Source organism: Odocoileus virginianus, chromosome 23 (genome assembly GCF_023699985.2).
Source record: "Odocoileus virginianus isolate 20LAN1187 ecotype Illinois chromosome 23, Ovbor_1.2, whole genome shotgun sequence".
NCBI lineage: Eukaryota > Metazoa > Chordata > Mammalia > Artiodactyla > Cervidae > Odocoileus > Odocoileus virginianus.
This window is the reverse complement of record NC_069696.1, coordinates 31,419,250-31,442,939: the sequence shown is the minus strand read 5'-3', so window position 1 is coordinate 31,442,939 and position 23,690 is coordinate 31,419,250. Positions and strand designations below refer to the sequence as shown.

The window sequence follows — 23,690 nt, the reverse complement described above, 5'->3', positions numbered from 1 at the left end:
CCCAACAAAATGTAATGGCTTCTTTGTCCAATTTATGGCTTTTGCCTTTCTCTCTGCTCTAACTTCCTGTAAGACACAGCTGTGTATAATTTAGGACTCCCTTCATCAGTGAAGGGATGTCCTGTCTCCACGGAGTGGTGCTTCAAAATTTTGACTCTGAAGTCAGCTTCAGCTCAGTTCAGTTCAGTCACTCAGTCATGTCCGACTCCTTGCGAACCCATGGGCTGCAGCACGTCAGGCTTCCCTGCCCATCACCAACTCCGGAGCTTGCACAAACTCATGTCCATCGAGTCAGTGATTCCATCCAACCATCTCATCCTCTGTTGTCCCCTTCTCCTCCTGCCTTCAATCTTTCCCAGCATCGGGGTCTTTTCCAATGAGTCAGTTCTTTGCATCAGGTGGCCAAAGTATTGGTGTTTCAGCTTTAGCATCAGTCCTTCCAATGAATATTCAGGACTGATTTCCTTTAGGATGGACTGGTTTGACCTCCTTGCAGTCCAAGGGACTCTCAAAAGTCTTCTCCAACACCACAGTTCAAATTCATCAATTCTTTGGTGCTCAGCTTTCTTTATAGTCCAGCTCTCACATCCATACATGACTACTGGAAGTCAGATAGACTTGGTCTATTTCCAGACCCCACAACTTAACAATTGTGTAACCAGAGGCAAGTTGCTTTACCTCTTTGTGTCTCTGTTTTCTCATTAGCAAAATTAGCCTGTTAATAGAACCTAACATATGACTTTGGCTTGCTGTGAGGATAAGTGGAGAAAATTCATGGAAAGTGCTCATACCTCACGCTGATACTTAATAAGCCCTGACTAGCCGCTACCTAGTGAAAGCTCACTTTTCCTTGGGGCTCTGTCCCACAGGATTCCCGTTATGTCACTGAAATCAGATCATCCCATTATATTCTACATGGTTTTGTTTTCTTCTAGGAGGACATATCTCATGGGGTTGTTTTGAGAACCAGCTTTTTAACAACATGAGTTGTATGTGCTAAGCTGTAAATTCTGATTCTCAGCATCTTATTCAATTCTGAGTTCTTAGAGATGTTATATAACTGTGACCTCAAATATTTCTCTTGACAGAACTCCGCTGCAGAGGTCACCACTGTAAAATTAATTAGAATCTTTGCCCAAATTATAGCAAAAATAGTAAATGGATAGACTATCTTGAATTTACTTTTTTTTTTTTTTTTTTGCTTCTAATCATGAAAGCTGCCAATTTCTACCAAGCCCTAGCAGTGAAAAATAGCAGTTATTATTAATGGAAACTGGAAAGCATCCCATTAATGCTAAGGTCCCAATGTTGTATGCTGCTATTATATAGTTAACATGATATACTACATGGAAAATAATATAGTATGGCGCAATATAATAAAGTGTACTATATTGCAGATATTCATATTTCTTTCCTAATAAACTTGTTTTAGTTCACATGATAGACTTGAAGATAATCATTGTTTCATTGGTCTTTTTACAGTATTGTATCCCACTAAAAGTATGTTACCTGAATAAACTTGAGAAGCACTGGGGTATACTGACTATAAAGCAGAAGTTTTATAATACCAAGTTTATAAGCTGGAGTATAATTTTAAAACTTTGATGATGTGTATCTAGTTTACTTTATACTCTAAAATAATGGTGTGATTATTTTTTCCCTCTGGTATATGATGCTATTATATTAGCTTAAAGAGAAATTACTGTCCTATTAAGGCTTAATGTTTTGTTTTAAGGTTGATTAACCATACAAAGAAACTGATGGAAAAAGAAGAAAAATTGTGCATTAAAATTCTTCAGACTTTACGAGAAATGCTAGAGAAGAAAGACAGCTTTGTGGAAGAGGTATTTAAAATTTCTTTTTGCTATTTGAAAATAAAATAGAACTTCTAGAATACTATAATGAATAAATTACAATAGGCTATTATTATATGATTGTATTACATATTAATAGTGTGTATACTTAGATGAATTAGATAATTTGAGTTTTTATGTTATTCATCTCTTAATGCTTACTTTTGATTTGAGAAGTAACTAAGATTAGAATGGCCCAAGTATTTGGTTTATTTGTTATTATATTTTGTCATGAATAGGTATACTTTTCTCATATAGTGTTAATGGACCAAATGATCTCTTTTAAGTGTTATTAAGGTTTTGTACAAAGTTCTGCTGTGAATTTGAATGGTCCGTGCATTTTGGAATATGTTGATTTTTCATTGTACATATATGTTCATGTCATTTTCTATAATATTATGCCCAGTATTATAAAATAATACTTTTTTAAATAAATGGAACTGTAAGTTTCTATTCTTAACTATGCTAAATGTTGCACAGATGATTTTCAGGGAATATCAACTTATAGATAATAATTGTCAGTCTGTTATTAAAAATGACAGCTCAGGTGCTCATTAAGAGATGGCTGGCAGCATGTTTAATACCCAAGGTGATACACTTAAATATAAAATATAAATCTAATGTAGGATTGTTTTAGCTAGCTACCTTTACTGTTTACTTTCAGGTATCAAACATAATTTGTAACATGCTCCTTAATAATTTTTTGTTCTGTTTCTGTAAATATTAATTATCTGGTATGTTTAAAAATGGAAAGATTTTATTATTATTTATGTATATGCTATCTAATTCCAAAAAGATTGTAGTGGTAGATTTTTTCTTAACATATTTTGGTAGAAAAGAATTGCAGTGGAATCTCGGATATTAATAGAAGGGGAGATAGCTTCAAAATACAACATTTGAATCAGTTGTTTGCTTTAGTAGTCAAAATGACTTCTGCATTGCATTAGTTCTCATCATCCTTTATATTTGGGAAACATTAATAAAATACAGGTGGTCAATACAGTTTTAATAAATGTTGCTGTAGCATAGGACTCAAGAAATATGCTTATAAGTTTGAGTATATGGTATGTTCTTAAAAACGGTATATAGAGTTCCTTGGGACTTTTTATTTCTTTCTCCTTTGGTTCTTGAAACTATTGCTGTAGATTGTTTGATATTGGCTGAAGTATCAGATCCTAAGGTAGAAAAAATGAGGTCATATGTATTTTTTACAGACTAGTGAAGTTTATTATAACAGTTAGTTGTGCTTAATGGAAGATATGTGATAAGCCTTCAATTTTATATAATAGATGATTATTGAATTACTATAAAGGAAACTAGGAAAGAAATCAGGCAAGATTTTACTGTGACTAGTCAGGAGAATTTCAGCACATCTCCCAGACCACTGTAAAATCATTCATGCTGCTATCTGGGTCTCCTTTACACTCCTAGGGCCACGACTAACTAGTTCAGGGTTTCATCTTCTCTTGTCTAGAAAACACCAGTGCCCAGTTCCCTGAGACCTCCTTGAAGGGAGGCAGGGCTGCTGTTTTCAGAGCTCCAGGACACCTTTCCCATCAAGTATGATGTGAATGGCGCCCCAGGACACGGTCCTCAGGGAAAGGGTCAGCTGAGGTTCTTTAGGCTCATTCACTCAGGCAGCTCACATGCATTGTGAGCAACTGTTAAGTGCCGGCCCTAGTGTCTGGACACTGGGGAGATGGAGACCAATGGCCCAGCTTACTAACGGCCACCACGGAGTGCATTTCACATGCATCTGGGGGCCTGTCAGTGTCTGCGGAGATCTCGAGGCCCTTTCAGGAAACTTCAGGGGCTCTGCGCTGCCTGGGTGTTACGGGACCCCCTCTGCCTTTCCCCCACCCTTCCTCATCCTTTAGCCTCCAGAAGCCTGTCTTACTAGAGGGGCCTGCAGTGTCCTCAGGCTTTTTCAGCACTGAGCCTTCCTGGTATGGAACTGGGATTGTTAAAACACAAAGAAGCCTCAATACCCGCAGTGTTATCTTTGTGAAGGAGCTAATGAGGAATGCTTATCAACTGTTTTTGCCACAAGTGATACTTTCTCAATAGAATTAGCAAAATACTATGTGCTTCTCTTTTTTAAATTAATTTATTTTTTATTGAAGGATAATTGCTTTAAGAACTTTGTTGTTTTCTGTCAAACCTCAACATGAATCAGCCAGAGGCATACATATGTCCCCTCCCCTCTGAACCTCCCTCCCATCTCCCTCCGCATCCCACCCCTCTAGGTTGACACAGGGCCCCTGTTTGAATTTCCTGAGCCAGACAGCAAATTCCCCTTGGCTATCTATTTTACATATGCTAATGTAAGTTTCCTTGTTACTCTTTCCATTCATCTCACCCTCTCCTCCCCTCTCTGCATGTCCATAAGTCTATTCTCTATGTCTGTTTCTCCATTGTTGCCTTGTAAATAAATTCTTCAGTACCATTTTTCTAGATTCTGTATATATGCATTAGAATATGATATTTATCTTTCTCTTTCTGACTTACTTCACTCTGTATAATAGGTTCTAGGTTCATCCACCTCATTAGAACTGACTCAAATGCATTTCTTTTTATGGCTGAGTAATATGTGTATATGTGTAAATGTACCACAACTTCTTTATCCATTCATCTGTCAGTGGACATCTAGGTTGCTTCCATAGTGCCTCTCTTTGTGTCTGGGTATTTAGATTGTAAATACCTGGGTATTTAGTATCCTTTAGTATCCATTATTATCCATTGTATCTGGGTATTTAGTCCAAGCTCATTGGTTTATAGATGCTGTCACTGAGACCCAAAGGGGTAGTGTTATTTACCCAAGGTCACACACCAGGGCCAAAACCAGAACCAGCCAAAACCAGGGCTCCTTCCTCTCTGCCTAATCTTATTTATCAGATCGCAGACAACTTTTACAAATGATGTATATCACTATTAAGAAAGATTAGTATATTTTGTCCAACATGTTTGAGGGGCTGGATTTTAAGTCATAAGCAGACAAAATATAGTAGAATGTAATATCCAAAATAGATAAAAGTTTAGTTTAGAAACCTAGAATTAAACATTAAGGAATATGGAAATTAACTTAGAAAGAAAAACCTAAAAGAGACTTATATAAATATCACTTCTTAATTTCTGTGTCTGTTAAAGATAGAATAGAAAACTGTAGCTGAAAGAATTCTAGATCTTAGTCAGAATTTTAATTCTAAATGTTGTAGAGTGAGAAGCATTTCTACTAGTGGAAGGAGAAGACTTTTCTCCCTATATGAAATTTTTAGAAAGCATATTGGATCTAGAATGATTCAAATACCTCTGCTGGGAAAGAGACAGCAATGGACAATCTCTGCATGTTGTCAGTTGGCCCATGTTACATGGCTGGTGCTCCCTTTTCTGTGCCAGTGGAGAGGACCTACCTAAAGGGCCCACCAGTCTGGATGAAATGGCCTTGGGTAACAGATTCAGAAGCTGGTCAAAGCCATTATTTTACAATTTACTATGTATTTTCAGAAAAAAATCCTGATTATTTGTCCTGGAATAACAGGTGGTTGTGTTTTGTTACTGTGTTAGTTTCCTGTTTGTTATTGCTGTTCAGTCAAAGTCGTGTCCGACTCTGCAACCCCATGAACTGTAGCACGCCTGGCTTCCCTGTCCATCACTGTCTCCTGGAGTTGGCTCAAATTCATGTTCACTGAGTCAGTGATTCCATCCAACCATCTCATCCTCTGTTGTCCCCTTCTTCTCTTTCCCTCAGTCTTTCCCAGTATCAAGGTCTTTTCCAGTGAGTCAGCTCTTCACATCGGATGACTGAAGTGTTGGAGCTTCAGCATCAGTCCTTCCGATGAATATTCCGGGTTGATTTCCTTTAGGATTGGCTGGTTTGATCTTTTTGCTGTCCAAGGGACTATCAAGAGTCTTCTCAATCACCACAGCTTGAAAGCATCAATTCTTCGATGCTCAATCTTGTTTATGGTCCAACTCTCACATCCCTACATGACTACTAGAAAAGCCATAGTTTTGACTATATGGACTTTTGTTGGCAAGGTGATGTCCCTGCTTTTTCATATACTGTCTAGGTTTGTCATAGCTTTTTTCCAAGGAGCAAACATCTTTTAATTTCATGGCTGCAGTCACTGTCCGCAGTGGTTTGTAGCCCAAGAAAGTAAAATCTGTCACTGTTTCCACTTTTTCCCCTTCTATTGCCATGAAGTGATGGGACCAGATGCCACGATCTTTGTTTTTTGAATGTTGAGTTTTAAGCCAGCTTTTCATTCTCCTCTTTCATCCTTATTTATCAAGTGGCTCATTAGTTTACAACCCACATGTTTATTATCTTACAGTTTTGGAGGTTGAGGTTTAATATCAAAATGTCAGTTGAATTCTTTTTGGAGGCTCCAGGAAACAATTCATTTTATTTGCCTTTTTTAGCTTCTAGGGGCCTCCTGCACTCCTTGGCTCATGGATTCTCCTTCTGTCTTCAAAGCCAGCATCTGTAGTGTCTTCAACACCCTCCCCCCTGACCCACCAGCCTTATTTGTCTCTCTCTCTCTCTCTCTCTCTCTCTCTCTCACACACACACACACACACACACACACACACACACACACACGCACAGACATATACACAGAGAAAGACTCCATTGTTATATCCCCCACTTTTATTCTTGCCCTCCTGCCTTCCTCTTATAAGGACACTGTGATTACATTGGAACCAGGTAGATAATCCTGTATAATCTTCCCATCGCAAGATCCTTAACTTATTCACACCTGCAAAATTCCTTTACCAAGTAAGGTGACAGTCCCAGGTTTTTGTTGCTAGGGCATAGACATCTTTGGGAGGGCCATTACCCAATCTCTCACAATGAATTTTTTACTGGAGAGCTTACCTATGGCTGATTGAAATGTAGGGCAGCTTAAATGTGAATGAACATGACAAAAATTGCTTTGAATTTGTAGCATTTTGCTGTTTTCAAAGCACTGTAAAATATTTTGCTACCTTTCAGCAGCTCTAGGACGTATATAGAACAGGAAGCAGTAGCTCCAGGTGTGTAACGTGGAGAGGCTCAGAGAATTGAATTGCATTGTCAGATAGTTTACCTAGGACCTGGCTGCCTACCAATCAGCTGGATGTCTACTGTCTGTATAGTGAAGCATTCCTAAGAGATCTCTCAGAATTAAATCAAAACAGAAAACTCACACCAGGGCTTTTCACACGAGCTCTCTTAATGTTGCTCCACATCCCTGGTGTTTCAGTAGTAAAGAACCCGTCTGCCAATGCAGGAGATCGGAGTTCGATCACTGGGTTGGGAAGGTCCCCTGGAGAAGGAAATGGCAACCCACTCCAGTATTCTTACCTGGGAAATCTCATGGACAGAGGAGCCTGGTGGGCTTTAGTCTGTGGGGTTGCAAAAGAGTCAGAAACAACTTAACAACTAAGCAACAACAGTAACATTGTAATGTTACATTTGGGACTTCATTTATTTAAATTTTAATACTGTAAAAGAAAATCTCCATTTTGTTTCTTTTGTCTCTGGTACTAGAAGTGTGTGTGTTTGTGTGTTCATAGTGGTGAAAATTTAAAAATAGAGCAGTGAAGTAAAGTTTCATGGTTGAAACAGATGTCCTTAAAGCAATTTTGGACTTCAAGACCATAGTTTTCTGATTTTATTAGCCCTCTCTATATGAAATATTAAGGAAAATCTTCATGTAACTACATTTTTCTGGTATTTAGTCGATTTTAAAAACGTATTCAATTTATAATCCCTTTGATCATAATTCCTAAATTAATTTTACTGAATATTTTTCCTTGCTTTATGTTCCTTTGTGCCAGAGGCTTAGAGAGAAGATGTGGGTGGTAATATCCTGAAGATTTCAAATAGAATAATACAAGTAAATGAAAATTTAATTTTCTATTAGGCAAGCCTCTGTGAAACCCACTGATCATCTGTGTACCATTTGTTACAAGTGACAATGCTTATTTTTATTGAAGGTTAAAACATGCGAATTGTATATTAAAATCCCTGAAACAGGGAGTTAGCTGAGTTTTATAAAAATTTTATAAAGTTTTATTTGTTTAGGTGATTGTGGTAGAAAAGCAAAAAAGTTACAAAGGATATATATAAGGTCCCTGAAAGCTCAAGCTCAATGTTCCTTTGGGATGGGTTCCATTTGAAAGGATCCTGTTAGGTAACAAAAGCAGGTGTGTTTATTTGCACTTAAAAAAAATATGATGTTGGAAAATGTGTGTAGGGAAAGAGAAGAGAAGGAATGTTTTTAAAATGGCTTCAGGGCAGTGTGATTTCTAATATTCTCCATCCTCGGCGCCGTGTTCTACTCTTATTTCTGTTGTGGAGGTGGAAGCGTTAGTCACTCAAGCCATATCTAGCTCTTTGCGACCCCGCAGACTGTGTCCCACCAGGCTCCTCTGTCTGTGGAATTGTCCAGGCAAGAATACTGGAGTGGATAACCATGTTCTCCTCCAGGGGATCTTCCCAACCCCTGGTTCAAACCTGGTTCTCTTTCATTGCAGGCAGATTCTTTAGCATCTGAGCCACCAGAGAAACCCTTTTATTTCTGTGACTCCACCACAAAATAGAAATGCCTGTTAGGAAGTGTGCACTTTTGAACAGCATGGCTTAATTTAGCACCACACCTGAGTTTTGTGTACTTCAAAGTGTTTTAGGTCCAGGTCTGAGTAAGGTCTACCTGAGGTGGTCAGGAGATAGAGCTGTGTGGGTTGGATGGAGCTGGATGGTTGAGATGCCGAGCAGTGAGAACTGTGTTCAGAGGATAGGTTTGGCTTGAAGGACTTTTTTTTTTTTTTTTTTTGGTCGGTTTTCTTCATCTTATGCTCTTCAGTATATATTTTCATTAAGATTTATAGAGCATTAGAAATTATTTCTCTCATAAAAGGGAGAAATATATAAATAATAAATAGTAAAGAAGTTTATAAGATCTGATCCTCAATATATAATATTCGTAGCTTCTGTCCTATAGAATTGGAAAAGATAAGGAGCCCTGAAAATATTCCCTGTGGATCTGGTGATTTACAGTCTCTTTCCTTACATTGTAGTCAAAGAAGCTGACCTATTTAGAATAACAATCATAATTTCCTCTGTGAGTATATTCATAGCCACTTGTAAGTTATACTGACAATACATAAACTCTACATGACAACAAAGATGTTTATTCAAGTTCAATATTCTTCAGATTTTCGGGTTTGAAATGCTATATATTCTTGGACTATTTTTGCAAAGGAATCTAGAATCCACTTCTACTCTGGTATAGTTCTATATGCTTGTTTTTATAAAGTGATGATTGCTAGCATTTATTTGGGAGCTCACTAAAGATCAGATAGTGTTCCTGACTTATGCATTATCTTATTTAACCTTTAACTCTTTGTCATCCATAGTATTAAGTATTTTATCTCTCTTTAATAAATAAAGAATAGCAAACCCATGGACTATAACCTGCCAGGCCCCTCTGTCCATAGAGTTCTCCAGGCAAGAATACTGGAGTGGTAGCCATTCCCTTTTCCAGGGGATCTTCCCAACCCAGGGATCAAACCCAGGTCTCCTGCCTTGCAGGCAGACTCCTTACCGTCTGAGCCACCAGGGGAACGTTATTAAAAATCAGATACCACTCCTGACCCTTTGTATGTATTATCTTATTTAATCTTTAACTCTTTGTCGTTGAACTTGCCTGGTGGCTCAGTTGGTTAAGGATCTGCCTGCAATGTGGGAGACCCAGGTTTGATCCCTGGGTTGGGATGGTCCCCTGGAGAAGGGCATGGCAACTCATTCCAGTATTCTTTGCTGGAGAACTCTGTGGAGAGAGGAGCCTGGTGAGCTACAGTCCATGGTGTCACAAAGAGTGGGACATGACTGAGCAATTAATACTTTCACTTACTTTGGTAGTATTACACTTCTCTTACTGATGCGGAAACCAAAGTATATAGTGTAAGTAGGTGAAGAGAGCTGGTATTCCACCCAAACATTTTGGCTCTTAAGGTCTTAACAAGATGCTGGAGCCAAACAGATGATACAACTTAGAATCACAGCTCTTCTATTTTCTCAGATATTCACCTAAATAAAATGAAAAGCTTTTTAGTTTTGTTCTTGATACAAATTTGTATGCATGTGTGCTGGAAAGCATAAAGCATTGATTCCGTGAGCTGCTGAGGAAAGGCTTGAAGATTTTAGATTGAGCTGTTTGGGAACAATGTGATGCAAGAGCTGTGCAGATTTTTAAGATTATTTTTAACAGACCTATATCAGAGCTTCCCAAGCCCCATCCTGTGATCATGTCTGAGTTGCTAGTAGCCTGAATATTATATAGAGAAGTCCCAGGCAATGCTTATAAGATGACATGGTAGATAGCCTCTTGTGGAAATGTGGCATTCAACAAACAACATAGCATCTAATTGAGAGCTGTGATCTTTACGAATGCCCAGGTGGGATAGGTGATATCTACACACTGAGCAATGATGACAGACGGAGCTTCTTGGTTTGAAAGTTGGCATCTGGATTGATATGGAATAAAGATCTTCAAGAAAGGATGCTTTGAGTTATTTTTAAGATACCTTTAACTCAAAAATTTACTGACTTAACTAGATCTTATTTTTTTCTTCAGCAGGGAAAAAAATCATTGTAATTAATCTATTGTTTCTGATTTTGAAAAGCAGCAAGAAGAGTGTCAGAAAAATACCAAGGAACTTCACTCCTACATCAAATATGCAGACTTGTCAGTCCCAGCAGTAATTACATTGTTGCAAATTTATAAATTGTATCAAACTCCTCTTATTGTAAGAGTCTGCAGAATTATTCACCTTCTATAAATATGCTCATTTCACGTTTTTAGGAGGCAGATAAACAAATTATGTAGAGTTGTTACATAAAGTGCACTGTAACTTAAAAATTGTTTTGCCAAGGAAAAATAAATTTCAGTTTTAGCATCAGATGCATTTTGTAGAACTTTAAAAACATACATTTTGGAGGTGAGTGAAGTTTTCCCCCTATATTCAATTATTTTTTAAAGCTAGATACAGTAAGTGATGTTATTTATAAACCTTTTGTACTGCCATTCCTATATTATGAGGGCGTGTGTATGTGTGTATTGTGTTTTAACTAGGTAACTAAATGGTTGGAAATATGAAAATATGTTGATGTCTCCTTACAGTAAGAGATCTGTTTTAGAAATATAATTAGTATACTCTTACCCTTTGGAGTTTTTGTTTTATATTTTTATAGGGGCAGAAAGACTTTTAGCATTAAGGTGGGCGCAAAGGAAACTTTTAGAAATTTTAGAACTTTTAGAAATTTACTCTTCAGTTGCTGGACTGGCTTGGCCACTTCAAGCCAGCTTGGCTGGCTATCAGAGTGATATTTTTATCAGATTTATTCATCATTGTACCTTTATTGCAAAACTTATAAAGTTCTGAAATACATCTTGACTTTTCTCTCCCACTTAAAAATCTGACAATAACGTCACTGCCTCAATTATTTTTGAGTTAAGCTTTGATTCTGTAGAGATCAATGACTGAAAGATCATGTTGAAAATATTATCAGTACTCAAAAATTAGCCAATTATTTGGTAGTTAATGGTTGTATGTGAAAAATGATATTGGGATCAAAAAATAAACATGGGTTACATAAAATGTTTAAAAAAAACAAAAAAAAAAGAAAAAAGTAAGATTAATGTATTACTAAATTATTGTGTTAATTATTTCCAATTAAATCTAACAAACTCTTTTTCAGGATGCATTCCATGATTAGTTTCTTTTAACTTCATATTTTCTAGTTTATAATCATTTAAGTACTTATAAAATCATCTGGTCTTGTTACATCCCTCCTAAGTCGTTTCAGTTGTGTCTGCCTCTTTGTGACCCTGTGAACCATAGCCCACCAAGCTCCTCTCTGCGTGGGACTCCCCAGGCAAGAATACTCGAGTGGGTTGCCATGCCCTCCTCCCGAGGATCTTCCCGACCCAGGGATTGAATCTTCATCTCCTGTGTCTCCTGCACTGGTAGGCAGGTTCTTTAGTGTAGACCTTTTATTATCTTGCCATTTGAAGGATGTGTGTTGTTACTTTTAAATAAATTAGGAACTCTTTTAGGACAGGTCTGATAGATGTGATGAAGAAATGCCCCGAAGACCTTTCAGAGATTCTCTAAGGGTCTAGTTCTGTATTTATCCCCAGTCCCACCCCACATGTCATAAGCATTGTGCTACTGGGTACAGAGATGGGTGATCTTACTCACTGCAGTGTTCCCTGTGGTGCACAGTTGTTGTTCAGTGTTTGTGAACTGACATTTATACACAGTAGAAATAAATGTTAGTGACTGTCTGCTTGTACAACACGTTGCCCTTCACTAGTCATATCCAAGAAGTGGGTTCTAGAAGTATCACTTCACATTCTAATTTGCATCTCTTTGTCACCCAGGAAGGTTTCTTGGTACTTGATACCCTGCAGAGTTGGGCCAGCTGCAAGGAGATCTCCATACATTCTTGAGGGCTGGTGAAGCAGATTATCTTGTAGCAAAGGCTTTGTCTGATGTGCCTTGTGGTGTTTGCTTGTGGTCTGCCTTGGAAGGGGAAGAAGTGGGGGATCCCCCGACATAGTAACGTGGGTGCTCAGCTCAGGGAAGCTGCGGCAGAGGAAGGATGACCGGATCTGAAGGCAGGCAGGTGGGAGGAAGGATCCAGCCACTGGGCTTTGCTCTCAGGAAGGACCCCCTTCCCCTGAGAAGGAATTTGAGAACAAGTGGGGAACTCAGGCCACACAAGAAGTGGGAAGAGCCCAGTGTAGAACCAAGACCCCGAGAGCAATTCAGGCTCTGGAGAGAGGCTGAGACCCAGTCAGCTGGACTGGTCACTGCGTTTGTCAGGTTAACTAGTGTTACTAGCTGCTGTTGTTGTTTAGTAGCTAGGTCGTGTCTGACTGTTTTGTGACCCCCTGAGCTGTAGCCCATCAGACTCCTCTGTCCATGGGATTTCCCAGGCAAGAATACTGGAGTGGGTTGCCACTGCCTTCTCCAGGGCATCTTCCCAGCCCGGGGATCAAACCTGTGTCTCCTGCATTGGAGGGTGGATTCTTTACCACTGAGCCACCTGGGAAGCCTGTAACTAGCTTTACGGCCCACTAACCAATTGCTCTCAAGCAGCATCAGGATCTCCTGCCATGGGACAAAATTGGTGTTTGAAACTGTTCTGCTGTTACCACGGTAACAAGAAAGTGGGATGTAAAGGCTTGAAGCAGATTGGGTCTGAGACATTTTACTTCTTCTGTCTGATGCTTTCATCTCTGGACAGGTGCTCACAGAGGAAATATCTGACTTAGTATATGAGACACTAAAACCACATTATTGCTGTTGCTGTTATTTAACTATCATTGATTGTGTATCTCTAGAGAAACTATTTGCAAAATAACAATGTGTCTCTGGGCATTTGGAGCCTCACTGTACCTCTCTGAGGTAGGCAAATATTTTTTAATTTCCATTGTATGGATAAGACTTAGGTCCCAGTGGGAAATGATCTGGTCACAATCATAGATTTGTCAGTGACAGAGCTAGGGATATGAATCAAGGAGTTCTGATTCTACTCTGTATGTGATGCTTCTCCACATGGTAAGAAATCAGATAATGCTGGAGAAAATAAATGACCATTTACATGTGATTTTACCTTTTGAAACCCTCTTTTAGGCTTTCACTTCTTTTACTGCCTCTAGAAACCTGGGGAGTTCAAGCAATCTTAAAAAAAATAAAAAGGGAAAATGTATTTTCATTCTTTTTTAGGTACATGCTCTAAATGATAGTAACAAAAATAACTTCTGTGGTGTCTGTTTCTTTTGTTGTTGTTTAGTCACTAACTCACATTCTACTCTTTTGTGACCCCGTGGACAGTAGTGGCCTTCCAGGGTCCTCTGTCCGTGGAATTTCCCAGGCGAGAGTACTGGAGCAGATGGCCATTTCCTTCTCTAGGGCATCTTCCCAATCTAGGGATCAAACCCACATCTCCTGCATTGGCAGGTGGAGTTTTTATCGCTCAGTCACCAGGGAAACCCTCTATGGTGTTTACTATATAATAAACATCAGGTGCTTATATAAATGCCCCACAATGTTAATTCATTTAACCTTCATAACAACACATTGAGGAAACTATAGCCCAGAAAGATTTTGGAGCTTGCCCAAGGTCACAAGTGAAAAAATGGTGGAGTCAGGATGAAAACTCAGGTCTTCTGGCTCCAGAGCCCAGGTTTGCAATCATTGTGGGAGACTGCCTTTCATTCTAGTCTGGCGTCAACTTACAAAGCCCTCAGAATGTCACTCATGGCTGTCAGAGGAAAACTGTTTTCTTGTTTCAAGTAACACAAACTACCTTAAGATATTTCTTCTCGTGTTTAATGATTCTGAACAGCTACCATTTGCTGATTTCTTCAGGGTAGACTCCATTTCTGCGCATTCCATCTGGTGCTTGAAAATCTTAAGCATTTTTGGATATGTCTTGGTTACTTAAAACAGAGCAGCATACAACATTTAGAATATTTGCAGATTGCTCACTCAGTGTGATGTCAGGTTTATCTTTTCTCAGTTGTTCATAGCCTTTGGCTGAGTTTTTAATTAAAACTCAAATTACAGACTATACTAGTTCTATAGTCATGGAATAGGGAAAACAGACGTGATGTGTTAATGAACTCAACCTGGCAGCTTGGTTTAATGAGTTGGTGGCACACACACACACACACACACACACACACACAAATCTAAATGGGGGCACGTGACAGTTAAAGTCAAATCGAATGCTTATAGTTAATATCAGATACAGGGAATAATATTGATGTACTTGTAAATTCCCATCCCAGGAATTGAGTCTGTTTCCTCTTCTCTCAAAATGCCAGAGTACGTTCCTATAGTAACCAGAGATGTACATACCAGCAGGTATGTGGTCACCAGAAGTGATCTCATACTTGGGCATACCTTTGAGAAGTGTGCTTTCTTTAGGCTTCTCACCATCTTCCACCATGGAGCATGCACTTATTTATTCATTTACCATATGTAGAGTCAGCTGAGATTCCCCGTCCCCTTGGCAGAGTTGGATGTGACTTCTGGCTATTGGCCGATTGCCCACTCTCTTGAAAGAGATCTTTGATATCAATTCCACATGCTTTTGCCGTTCAGGGCACAAAGTGTAAACACTAAACCCTTCTCCCAGGCCTGGGCCCACTGCTGTCTCCATGGTGTTGCCTGTCTCCTTGCCCTGAACCTGCTCCTCCTCTCCTGCTCGGGCTCCCAGGCTCTCCCTCTCTTCTGTCCCCCTCAGCAGACGCTCCTGTGTCCTTATCTTCTCCTGTAAGGGTTCCCTCCATCTCCTCTTTAAAAAAAATTTTTTATTGATTTATTTGTTCATTTATTTCTTTATTATGGAAGTTTAGTTGATTTACAATGTCATCTTAATTTCTGCTGTATAGCACAGTGATAAAGTTATACATATGCATACATTTTTTTCATATTCTTTTCCATCATGGTTTATCCCAGGATATTGAATATAGCTCCCTGTGCAATACAGTAGGACCTTGTTGTTTATCCATCCTATATATAATAGTTTTTATCTGCTAACCCGAAATTCCCAGTCATTTCCCACCTTCTTGCTTTATTTATTTTTCATTTTATTTACTTGACTGCCCTGGGTCTTTGCGGCAGCACGCAGTATCTTGTTTCTTGACCGGGGATTGACTCCAGGCACCCTGCATTGGGAGCCCAGAATCCTATCCACTGGACCACCAGGGGAGTCCCCCACTTTCTTGCTTTAATCAAGAGTCTCTTTCCCTGAGGCCACCCCTCTTTCTCAGAAGCTCTGTGGATTAGAGCTTTTCTCTCATATCCAGTATGTGAAGAGGCTTTGTGGTCTTGCTGTTTCTCTTGGTTATTTCTAGACTGATTCCTCTGCCATCTTTTAAAATCTATAGCTCTTTGAAGTTCAGACCCTCTGACTCAATCACCCTGGCTTTGCCAGCATTCCAGTCCCCCCCCCCACCTTCCCTGCCTTTCATCTCTCCAATATTTTGGAACCTGGCTTTCATTCCATGTCTCTACCCCCAGACCTACCGTCATTGTGTTGCAGGAAGGGAGACCCCTCCTTGGGCCCAAAAGTGGGCTCTTATCTAACACTAGAAAATGAACTGTCAGAGGAGACACATGTGCTGACAAAGGAAGAGATTTTATTGGTGCCCGGGAAGACAGCAAGAGGGTAGGGGAACCCAGGAGAACTGCTCTGCCATGTGACTTGCAATATCGGGTTTTCTGGTGATGGGATTAGTTTCCCAGTTGTCTGGCCAGTCGGTCTGATTCAGGGTCCTTCCCGGTGGAGGACCCTGAACTAGGGTCTGTTGACATTGCTCAGCCAAGATGGATTCCAGCGAGGAGGGTTCTGGGAGCTTGGTAGGATGCATGACGTCTCCTTTTGACTTTTCCGGAACCCTTCTGATTGGTGGTGGCCTGTTACCTCTGTGTCCCTTACTAGGACCTCCTGTCATAAAATAACTCACACACATGGTTACTCTAGTGCCTGGCCAGGGTGGGCAGCTTCAGACAGTGTGTTTCCCCTAATAAGTGGGGTGACCAGTCCATATGGGCAGCACATTCGGCACTTTGGCCTCTCAGGCCCTAGAGCCCTGCATCTGCAATAAACTTCTCCTGTCCACGTCCATCACCCACTTCTTTAGCAACGTTTTGGACATTTTCATCACCAGGAACTGCTTCTTCCCCATGATAGCAAATTGAGACGTCTCGCTGGCTGCCCTGTCCTCTTTCCCATCCAGCTTGTTATTTAACTACAGCCGTTATGACTGTCCTTTGACCTAATCAAAACCACTGACCCCTCCAATTTCCCAGTTGCCCAGCTTGGTCTGTTTGTCTCCTTATTATTTCACGGTCATAAGCCCAACTGCTGAGCAGCTGTTGAAGGAGGGCCACTAACATGGAAGATGGGAGGGTGGTTCCCCATGAGAGAATTGAAATATTGTTACCAAAAGGTTCCGGAGAAGGATGTCCAGGAAAACCAAAAGCAACCAATGGCCATTCCAGTTCCTTCTGCAATTTGTTTCTTGACAGCTTGAGTAGTTTAGATTATTTATTTGCCTGATTTTCTATTCATGTTCCACTGAACTGTGTATGCCACGTTTTTCCGAATGAAACTGGAATTCTTGGCCCAAAGTTCCCTGACAGAGAAGCTTCTACTTCACTGTGTACATAGGCACGCTGTGTTCTCCAGAATTGAAAGATGGCTGAGGCTCTCTTTTCTCAGACTGAGAAAACATATGGAGGAGAGTATGCTCCGTCTCGTCATCTGTAGCCTTTTGACAAGACATCTGCTGCAGCATTTTTTGCTCTTGGATCACACACTGTTGTTTGCCAATTGTTTTCGTAAATATTAATCTTTGAAATCTTGACTGACATCTGAGTTGTTCTTTTTGGATTCTTTTCTTCTTTATATGCACCATCTTTAAATAACTGTTGCTATATAATAAAAATAGATTTTTCTCAAGAAAAATTCCTATTTTTGAATCAAGGGCTAAAATTTCTAATTCAGTAACGTATATGCTTTTTCTTACATTTGAATTCTTCCTCCTTTTCCTCTGCTTAACTAAATGTGTGACCACTGAATTATGCTTCTGCTCTAGTTTTATGAAAAGTTATCTTTCACATCGGCCCTTGAACACCCCTCAGGGAGACTTTGAAGCTCAGATCCACCCACTCTCCCGCCCCCCTGTATTTGGCTGAGTCCCAAGGTTGATAACTGCACTCTCTTTGTCTGAAACTATGAACTTGAGAACCAGATCACGTTCTTGAATTGGACTTCGAATAGCCTATTCAGGATGTCCACTAGTAGTTTTAATTTCTGTTCACACCTTTGCATGAGAAGATCATTGACAAGGCTGTGATGGAAGATACAATGAGCACATGTTTCAGCCCAGAGTCTATCTATTGATTGGCAGCACAGTTTTCCTGGACTTGGGTGGTCTTTTCTGTGCTTTGTTAGTATATGGAAAGCAGTGTACATGTTCCACATAGCTTTTTAGGCTCATCTTTATTATGCACGATATTCATGGCATGTTTTACTGTTAACTCTGGAGATCATTAATTCAGTCCACTTTAAGCTGATTCTGTGTTACTCAATCAATAAAATATTTTAAAAAGTTTGAAGTATAGTTATTTATAATGTTATGTTCAGCTATATACAAAGTGATTCATGTATATGTATTCTTTTTCATATTCTTTTCCATTATGGTTTATCACAGGATACTCAATATAGATCCCTGTGTTGTACAGTAGGACCTTGTTGTTTATCCATTCTGTTTTTAATAGTTTGTATCTGCTAACCTCAAAGTCCAACTCATCCCTCCTCACCTCCCCTCTCACTTGGCAACCACAAGCCTGTTCTCTATGTCTGTGAGTTTGTTTCCGTTTAGTAGATAAGTTCATTTGTGTCCTATTTTAGGTTCCACATATAGGTGATATCATATGGTACTTGTCTTTCTCTTTCTGACTTACTTCTCCTTCTCTGAGTCCACCCATGTTGCTGCAAATGGCATTATTTCATCCTTTTTAATGGCTGAGTAGTATTCCATCATAGGTATATACCACATCTTCTTTATTTGTTTATCTGACAGGGGACATGTAGGTTGTTTCCATGTCTTGGCTATTGTGAATAGTGCTGTTATGAACCCTGGGCTTTTCAAATTATAGTTTTCTCCAGATATATGCCCAGGAGTGGGATTGCTAGATCATATGGCAACTCTAGTTTAGTTCTTTGAGACCTCCATACTGAATAAAATGTTTTTTAATCATAAGAATGGAAATTGCTTCATATAGATACCCTGATCTTAAGGTTTGTTAGCAAAGAGTTACCTGTGTGTTAAGCCGGTATGCCCAGCACAGCATGAGCCTTATTTGGAAGGGAACTTACTTGCTTGCAACGCCGTGGGATCATCTCTTCCTTAGTAAACTGCCTGTGTGACGTTGACTTTACTTTGTTTTATAAAATGGCTTGCAAGATCTCATTACAAGATCTTGAGAGGGATACTGCTTCCTCAGATTTTCATGTGACATTTCCTTTTTCTTATTGTCTAAGCCAGAATGCTCTATTATTAAAGCAGACTTAATAAATTGGAAGATACTGTAACTCACTGATGTGTGATGAAATTGTTATTTCTTCAACTCTATCTAGAGTCATGTAAAATTTAGAGTAGAAGAGATTTTTAGATGTTGCTGTCCTAAAGGGTGTGTCAGGGTCTGGGAATGTATTTCACAGTTGAGACCAAGTGCGGTTCCCTCTAAGGTCTGTTGGCAAGAGTCAACTGTCCTCAGCTTTAAAGACACACAGCTGGGGAATTCCCTGGTGGCCCAGTAGTTAGGACTCTGTGCTTTCACTGTTCAGGGCCTGAGTTTGATCCCTGGTCAAGGGGATAGGATCCCAAAGGCTTCCTGGTGGGGCCAAGGAAAAAGAGAAAAAAAATAAGTCAGCTCTCCTCGACGTCTCCCATTTCCTGAAAGTAAAAAGAGATTCACATGTTCGCCTACCATCCTGCTGATTCTTGCCAGGGATACTCTCTGGAAAGAGCATACTAAATATCCCTGCTGTGCCTCTATTTTAGGGAGAAAAGAGAATCTCACACAACTTGGGAACCATTCCAGGGTTGGGCCAGAAATTGAGGAGTAGATGAAGGATCCGCCCCAGGGAGGCCTCTGCCGTGGCAGCCAGTGATTCCATGCCATCGAGGAAGGGCTGTGTTGATCGTTGCTCCTCTGGGTCGTGGATTAGGCACCAGAGAGAAGACTGTTTGGAGCAAAGCCTGGCCTCACTTACCCTGTTTGAGTCAGAGCGCCACACCTCCTGAGAACCTGTCATGAGTTGTCATTCCTGTGATTTTAAGAAACGAAGAATTGATGTGACACCACCAGCATTGGTTTTTGTGGGCTGCCGTGATGTCACAAAGTACCACAGACTGGTGAATAGCAGGAATTTATTTTTCCAAAGCTCTGGAGCTGAAATGTCTGACATCAGGGTGCTGGGGCATTTGTTTCTCTCTGAGACCATGAGGTCTGTGTCCTTGCTTCAGATTGCTGTCTTCTCCCTGTCTTTATATAGTCTTCCCTCTGTATACATGTCTGTCTCTGGATTTCTTCTTCATTTAAAGATACCAGTCATGTTGTATTAAGACCAGCCCTTGTGACCTTGTTTTTTAAAGAACTATTACTTGCTTATTTATGTTCAGCTGCACTTGGTCTTCATTGCTGTACACAGGCTTTCTCGAGTTGTGGCAGGTGGGCACCACTCTCTAGCTGCAGTGTGAGTGTGCAGGCTTCTCACTGCAGTGGCTTCTCATGTGGAGCATGGGCTCTAGATCATGGGCTCAGTAGTTTTGGCACATGGGTTTAGATGCTCTGTGGCATATGGAGTCTTTACGGACCAGGGATCAAACCTGTGTCCCCTGCAATAGTAAGCAGATTCTCCGTCACTGGACCAATAGGGAAGTCCATGACCTTGTTTCAATTCCCTTACTTATTTAAAACCCATACATCCAAGTATGGTCCTGTTCTAAGGTAATGGGAGTTAGGACTTTAATTGTAAATTCTGGGGGTTACGATGTGAAGTGAACAATGCAAAGAAATAGAGGAAAACCGTAAAACTGTGAAACAAGAAAGACTAGAGATCTCTTTAAGAAAATTGAGATACCATGGGAACATTTCCTGCAAAGATAGGCACAATAAAGGACAAAAAGAGCAAGGACCTGACAGAAGTAGAAGAGATTAAGAAGAGGTGGCATGAATATACAGAAGAACTGTACTAAAAAGCTCTTAATGACCCAGATAACCATGATGGTGTGATCACTCACCTAGAGCCAGACATCCTGGAATGTGAAGCCAAGTGGGCCTTAGGAAGCATTACTATGAACAAAGCTAGTGGAGGTGATGGAATTCCAGCTGAGCTATTTCAAATCCTAAAAGATGATGCTGTGAAAGTGCTGTACTCAATATGCCAACAAATTTGGAAAACTCAGCAGTGGCCACAGGACTGGAAAAGGTTAGTTTTCATTCCAACCCCAAAGAAAGGCAATGCCAAAGAATGTTCAAATTACCATACAATTGCACTCATTTCACATGCTAGCAAGATTATGCTCAAAATCCTTCAGGCTAGGCTTCAGCAGTACCTGAGCAGAGAACTTCCAGATGTTCAAGCTGGATTTAGGTAAGGCAGAGGCACCAGAAATCAAATTGCCAACATCCGTTGGATCACAGAAAAAGCAAGGAAATTAAAAAAAAAAATCTGCTTCATTGACTATGCTAAAGCCTTTGACTGTTTGGATCACAACAAATTGTGGAATATTCTTGAAGAAATGGGAATACCAGACCAACTTACCTGCCTCCTGAGAAACCTGTATGCAGGGCAGGAAGCAACAATTAGAACTGGACATGGAACAATGGATTGGTTCCAAATTGGGAAAGGAGTACATCAAGCTGTATATTGTCACCCTGCTTATTTAACTTATATGCAGAGTACATCATGCGGAATGCTGGGCTGGATGACTCACAAGCTGGAATCAAGATTGCTGGGAGAAAGAAATATCAATAACCTCAGATATGCAGATGATACCACTTTAATGGCAGAGAGTGAAGAGGAACTAAAGAGCGTCTTTAATGAAGATGAAAGAGGAGAGTGATAAAGCTGGCTTAAAACTCTACATACAAAAAACAAAGAACATAGCATTGGATCCCATCACTTCATGGCAAATAGCTGGGGAGAAAGTAGAAACAGTGTCACATTTCATTTTTTTGGGCTCAAAAATCACTGTGGATGGTGACTGTAGCCATAAAATTAAAAGACGGTCCTTAGAAGAAAAGCTGTGACAAACCTAGACTGTGTATTAAGAAGCAGAGACATCACTTTGCCAACTAAGGTCTGTAGAGTCAAAGTGTATTTTTTCCAGTTGTCATGTATGGATGTGAGAGTTGGACCATAAAGAAGCCTGAGTGCCAAAGAATCGATGTTTTCAAACTGTGGTGTTGGAGAAGACTCTTGAGATTCCCTTGGATAGCAAAGAGATCAAACCGGTCAGTCCTAAAGGAAGTCCACTCAATATTCACTGGAAGGACTGGGGCTGAAGCTGAAGCTCCAATACTTTGGCCACCTGATTCGAAGAACCGACTCCTTGGAAAAGACCCTGAGGATGAGATTGTTGAATGGCATCACTGGCTCAATGGACATGAATTTGAGCAAATTCAGGGAGTTGGTGATGGACAGGGAAGCCTGGCATGCTGCAGTTCATGGGGTGGCAAAGAGTCTGACTCAACTTAGCAAATGAACAACAGCAACAACCTCAGTCTTTAATCTACACATAGATAAGACGTGTTCACATGTTTTCTGAGCTTGATTCTCATTTGCTCATTTGGTTGAGGACAGCCAAAATGCACTGAGCAGATTGCTGGTATCTACAAGCAGAGATTTAGGAGGTTATTTCTAAATATTATTTAAGTCAGTCTACACCAACAAAGAAACAGAAAAAGGGGTTTTCTTTCCTCTTGTTTCATATCTTGGATTAATGCTGAAAGAAAACTGTTGATTGGCATAAAAATTCCAGTGATGCTCAGAATTACATGGATAAATGTTTGAGCATAAACTTGGAACACTATATAGACCTGACTGGTTCTGAAAACAGAAAATGGGAAAATTTGAAAATCTGATAGAATTTAATATTTGTGTTATTATTATTTAGTCTTAGCCTGACATAGTCCAGTTTTTTTTCCTGGGTACTTTGACAGTGTTTCAGCACAAGCTCAAAGAGTTGGAAGTTTCAGATATGATCTTTTGGAGTTTATTTATTCCAAATTAAAGAATTATTCTGGAGTATCATTTTAGCAGTTTATCAGTCTGGTCTTCTCAATAAAAATTAAACACTTAAAATCCTTCATTGAAAAGTATTCTTTTGGAGTTTCACCGGTTGTACAGTGGTTAAGAATTTGCCTGCCAGTGCAGGGACACGCGTTCAATCCCTGGTCCAGGAAGATCACACATGGGGAAGGGCAGCTAAGCCCGTGCGCCACACTATTGAGCCTGAGTTGCAGAGCTCGGGAGTTGCAGCTGCTGAGCCCACGTGTCACAACTGCTGAAGCCCTCGCGCCCTAGAGCCGGTCTCCGAGACACAAGACGCCACCGTGATGAAAGGGCCGCAGACCACAGCCAGGGAAAAGCCCAGGCAGCAGTGAAGACAGTACAGCCAAAAATAAATAAATAATTGTTTTTTTTTTTTTAAAGAAAAGTATGCTTTTTCTAGAGGAGGGCTTCCTGTTATTTATAAAATTCACGTACACATATTTATTTATTTTGTTAGGTACCTGTTTTTTTAAAATGGTTATTTCTAATACTCACATAAAGTAAAAGTTAAAAAACGAAGCACAGCCAGGAACACTATTATCCTAGCCTCTGTACCTGTTCCTTGTGCCTGTCTGTGGGATGAAGTGGCAAGTTCTCCTTATTTTAAGGAAGAAAATAACTCATGTCATAGTATTGCTTTTGTAAATATCCTGGCTTATAGAACATTTTTCTGATATCTTACTTTATTTTCTTTTTTTTTTTTTTCTCCTTTTTTTTTTTTTTTTTGCTAATTACTTTACATCATTACAGTAGTTTTTGTCATACATTGAAATGAATCAGCCATGGATCTACATGTATTCCCCATCCCAGTCCCCCCTCCCACCTCCCTCTCCACCCGATCCCTCCGGGTCCTCGGACCTCAGGAGATGAACTTTATTTTCTTAGGAGTGAAGTTTTTTGTATATTTAAAATCAAGT

At 39.9% G+C, this 23,690-nt stretch overlaps 1 protein-coding gene across 3 annotated transcripts in view; it reads left to right on the top strand.

The window, feature by feature from the left end:
• Nucleotides 1-23,690, top strand: part of ITPR2 (inositol 1,4,5-trisphosphate receptor type 2) — a 567,579-nt gene that overhangs the window by 321,396 nt on the left and 222,493 nt on the right. For all 3 annotated transcript variants that reach the window (XM_070453823.1, XM_070453822.1, XM_070453824.1), the window contains exon 37: nucleotides 1,736-1,844. In XM_070453823.1, coding sequence (XP_070309924.1) covers nucleotides 1,736-1,844 — 109 coding nt within the window. The remainder of the gene's footprint in view (nucleotides 1-1,735; nucleotides 1,845-23,690) is intronic.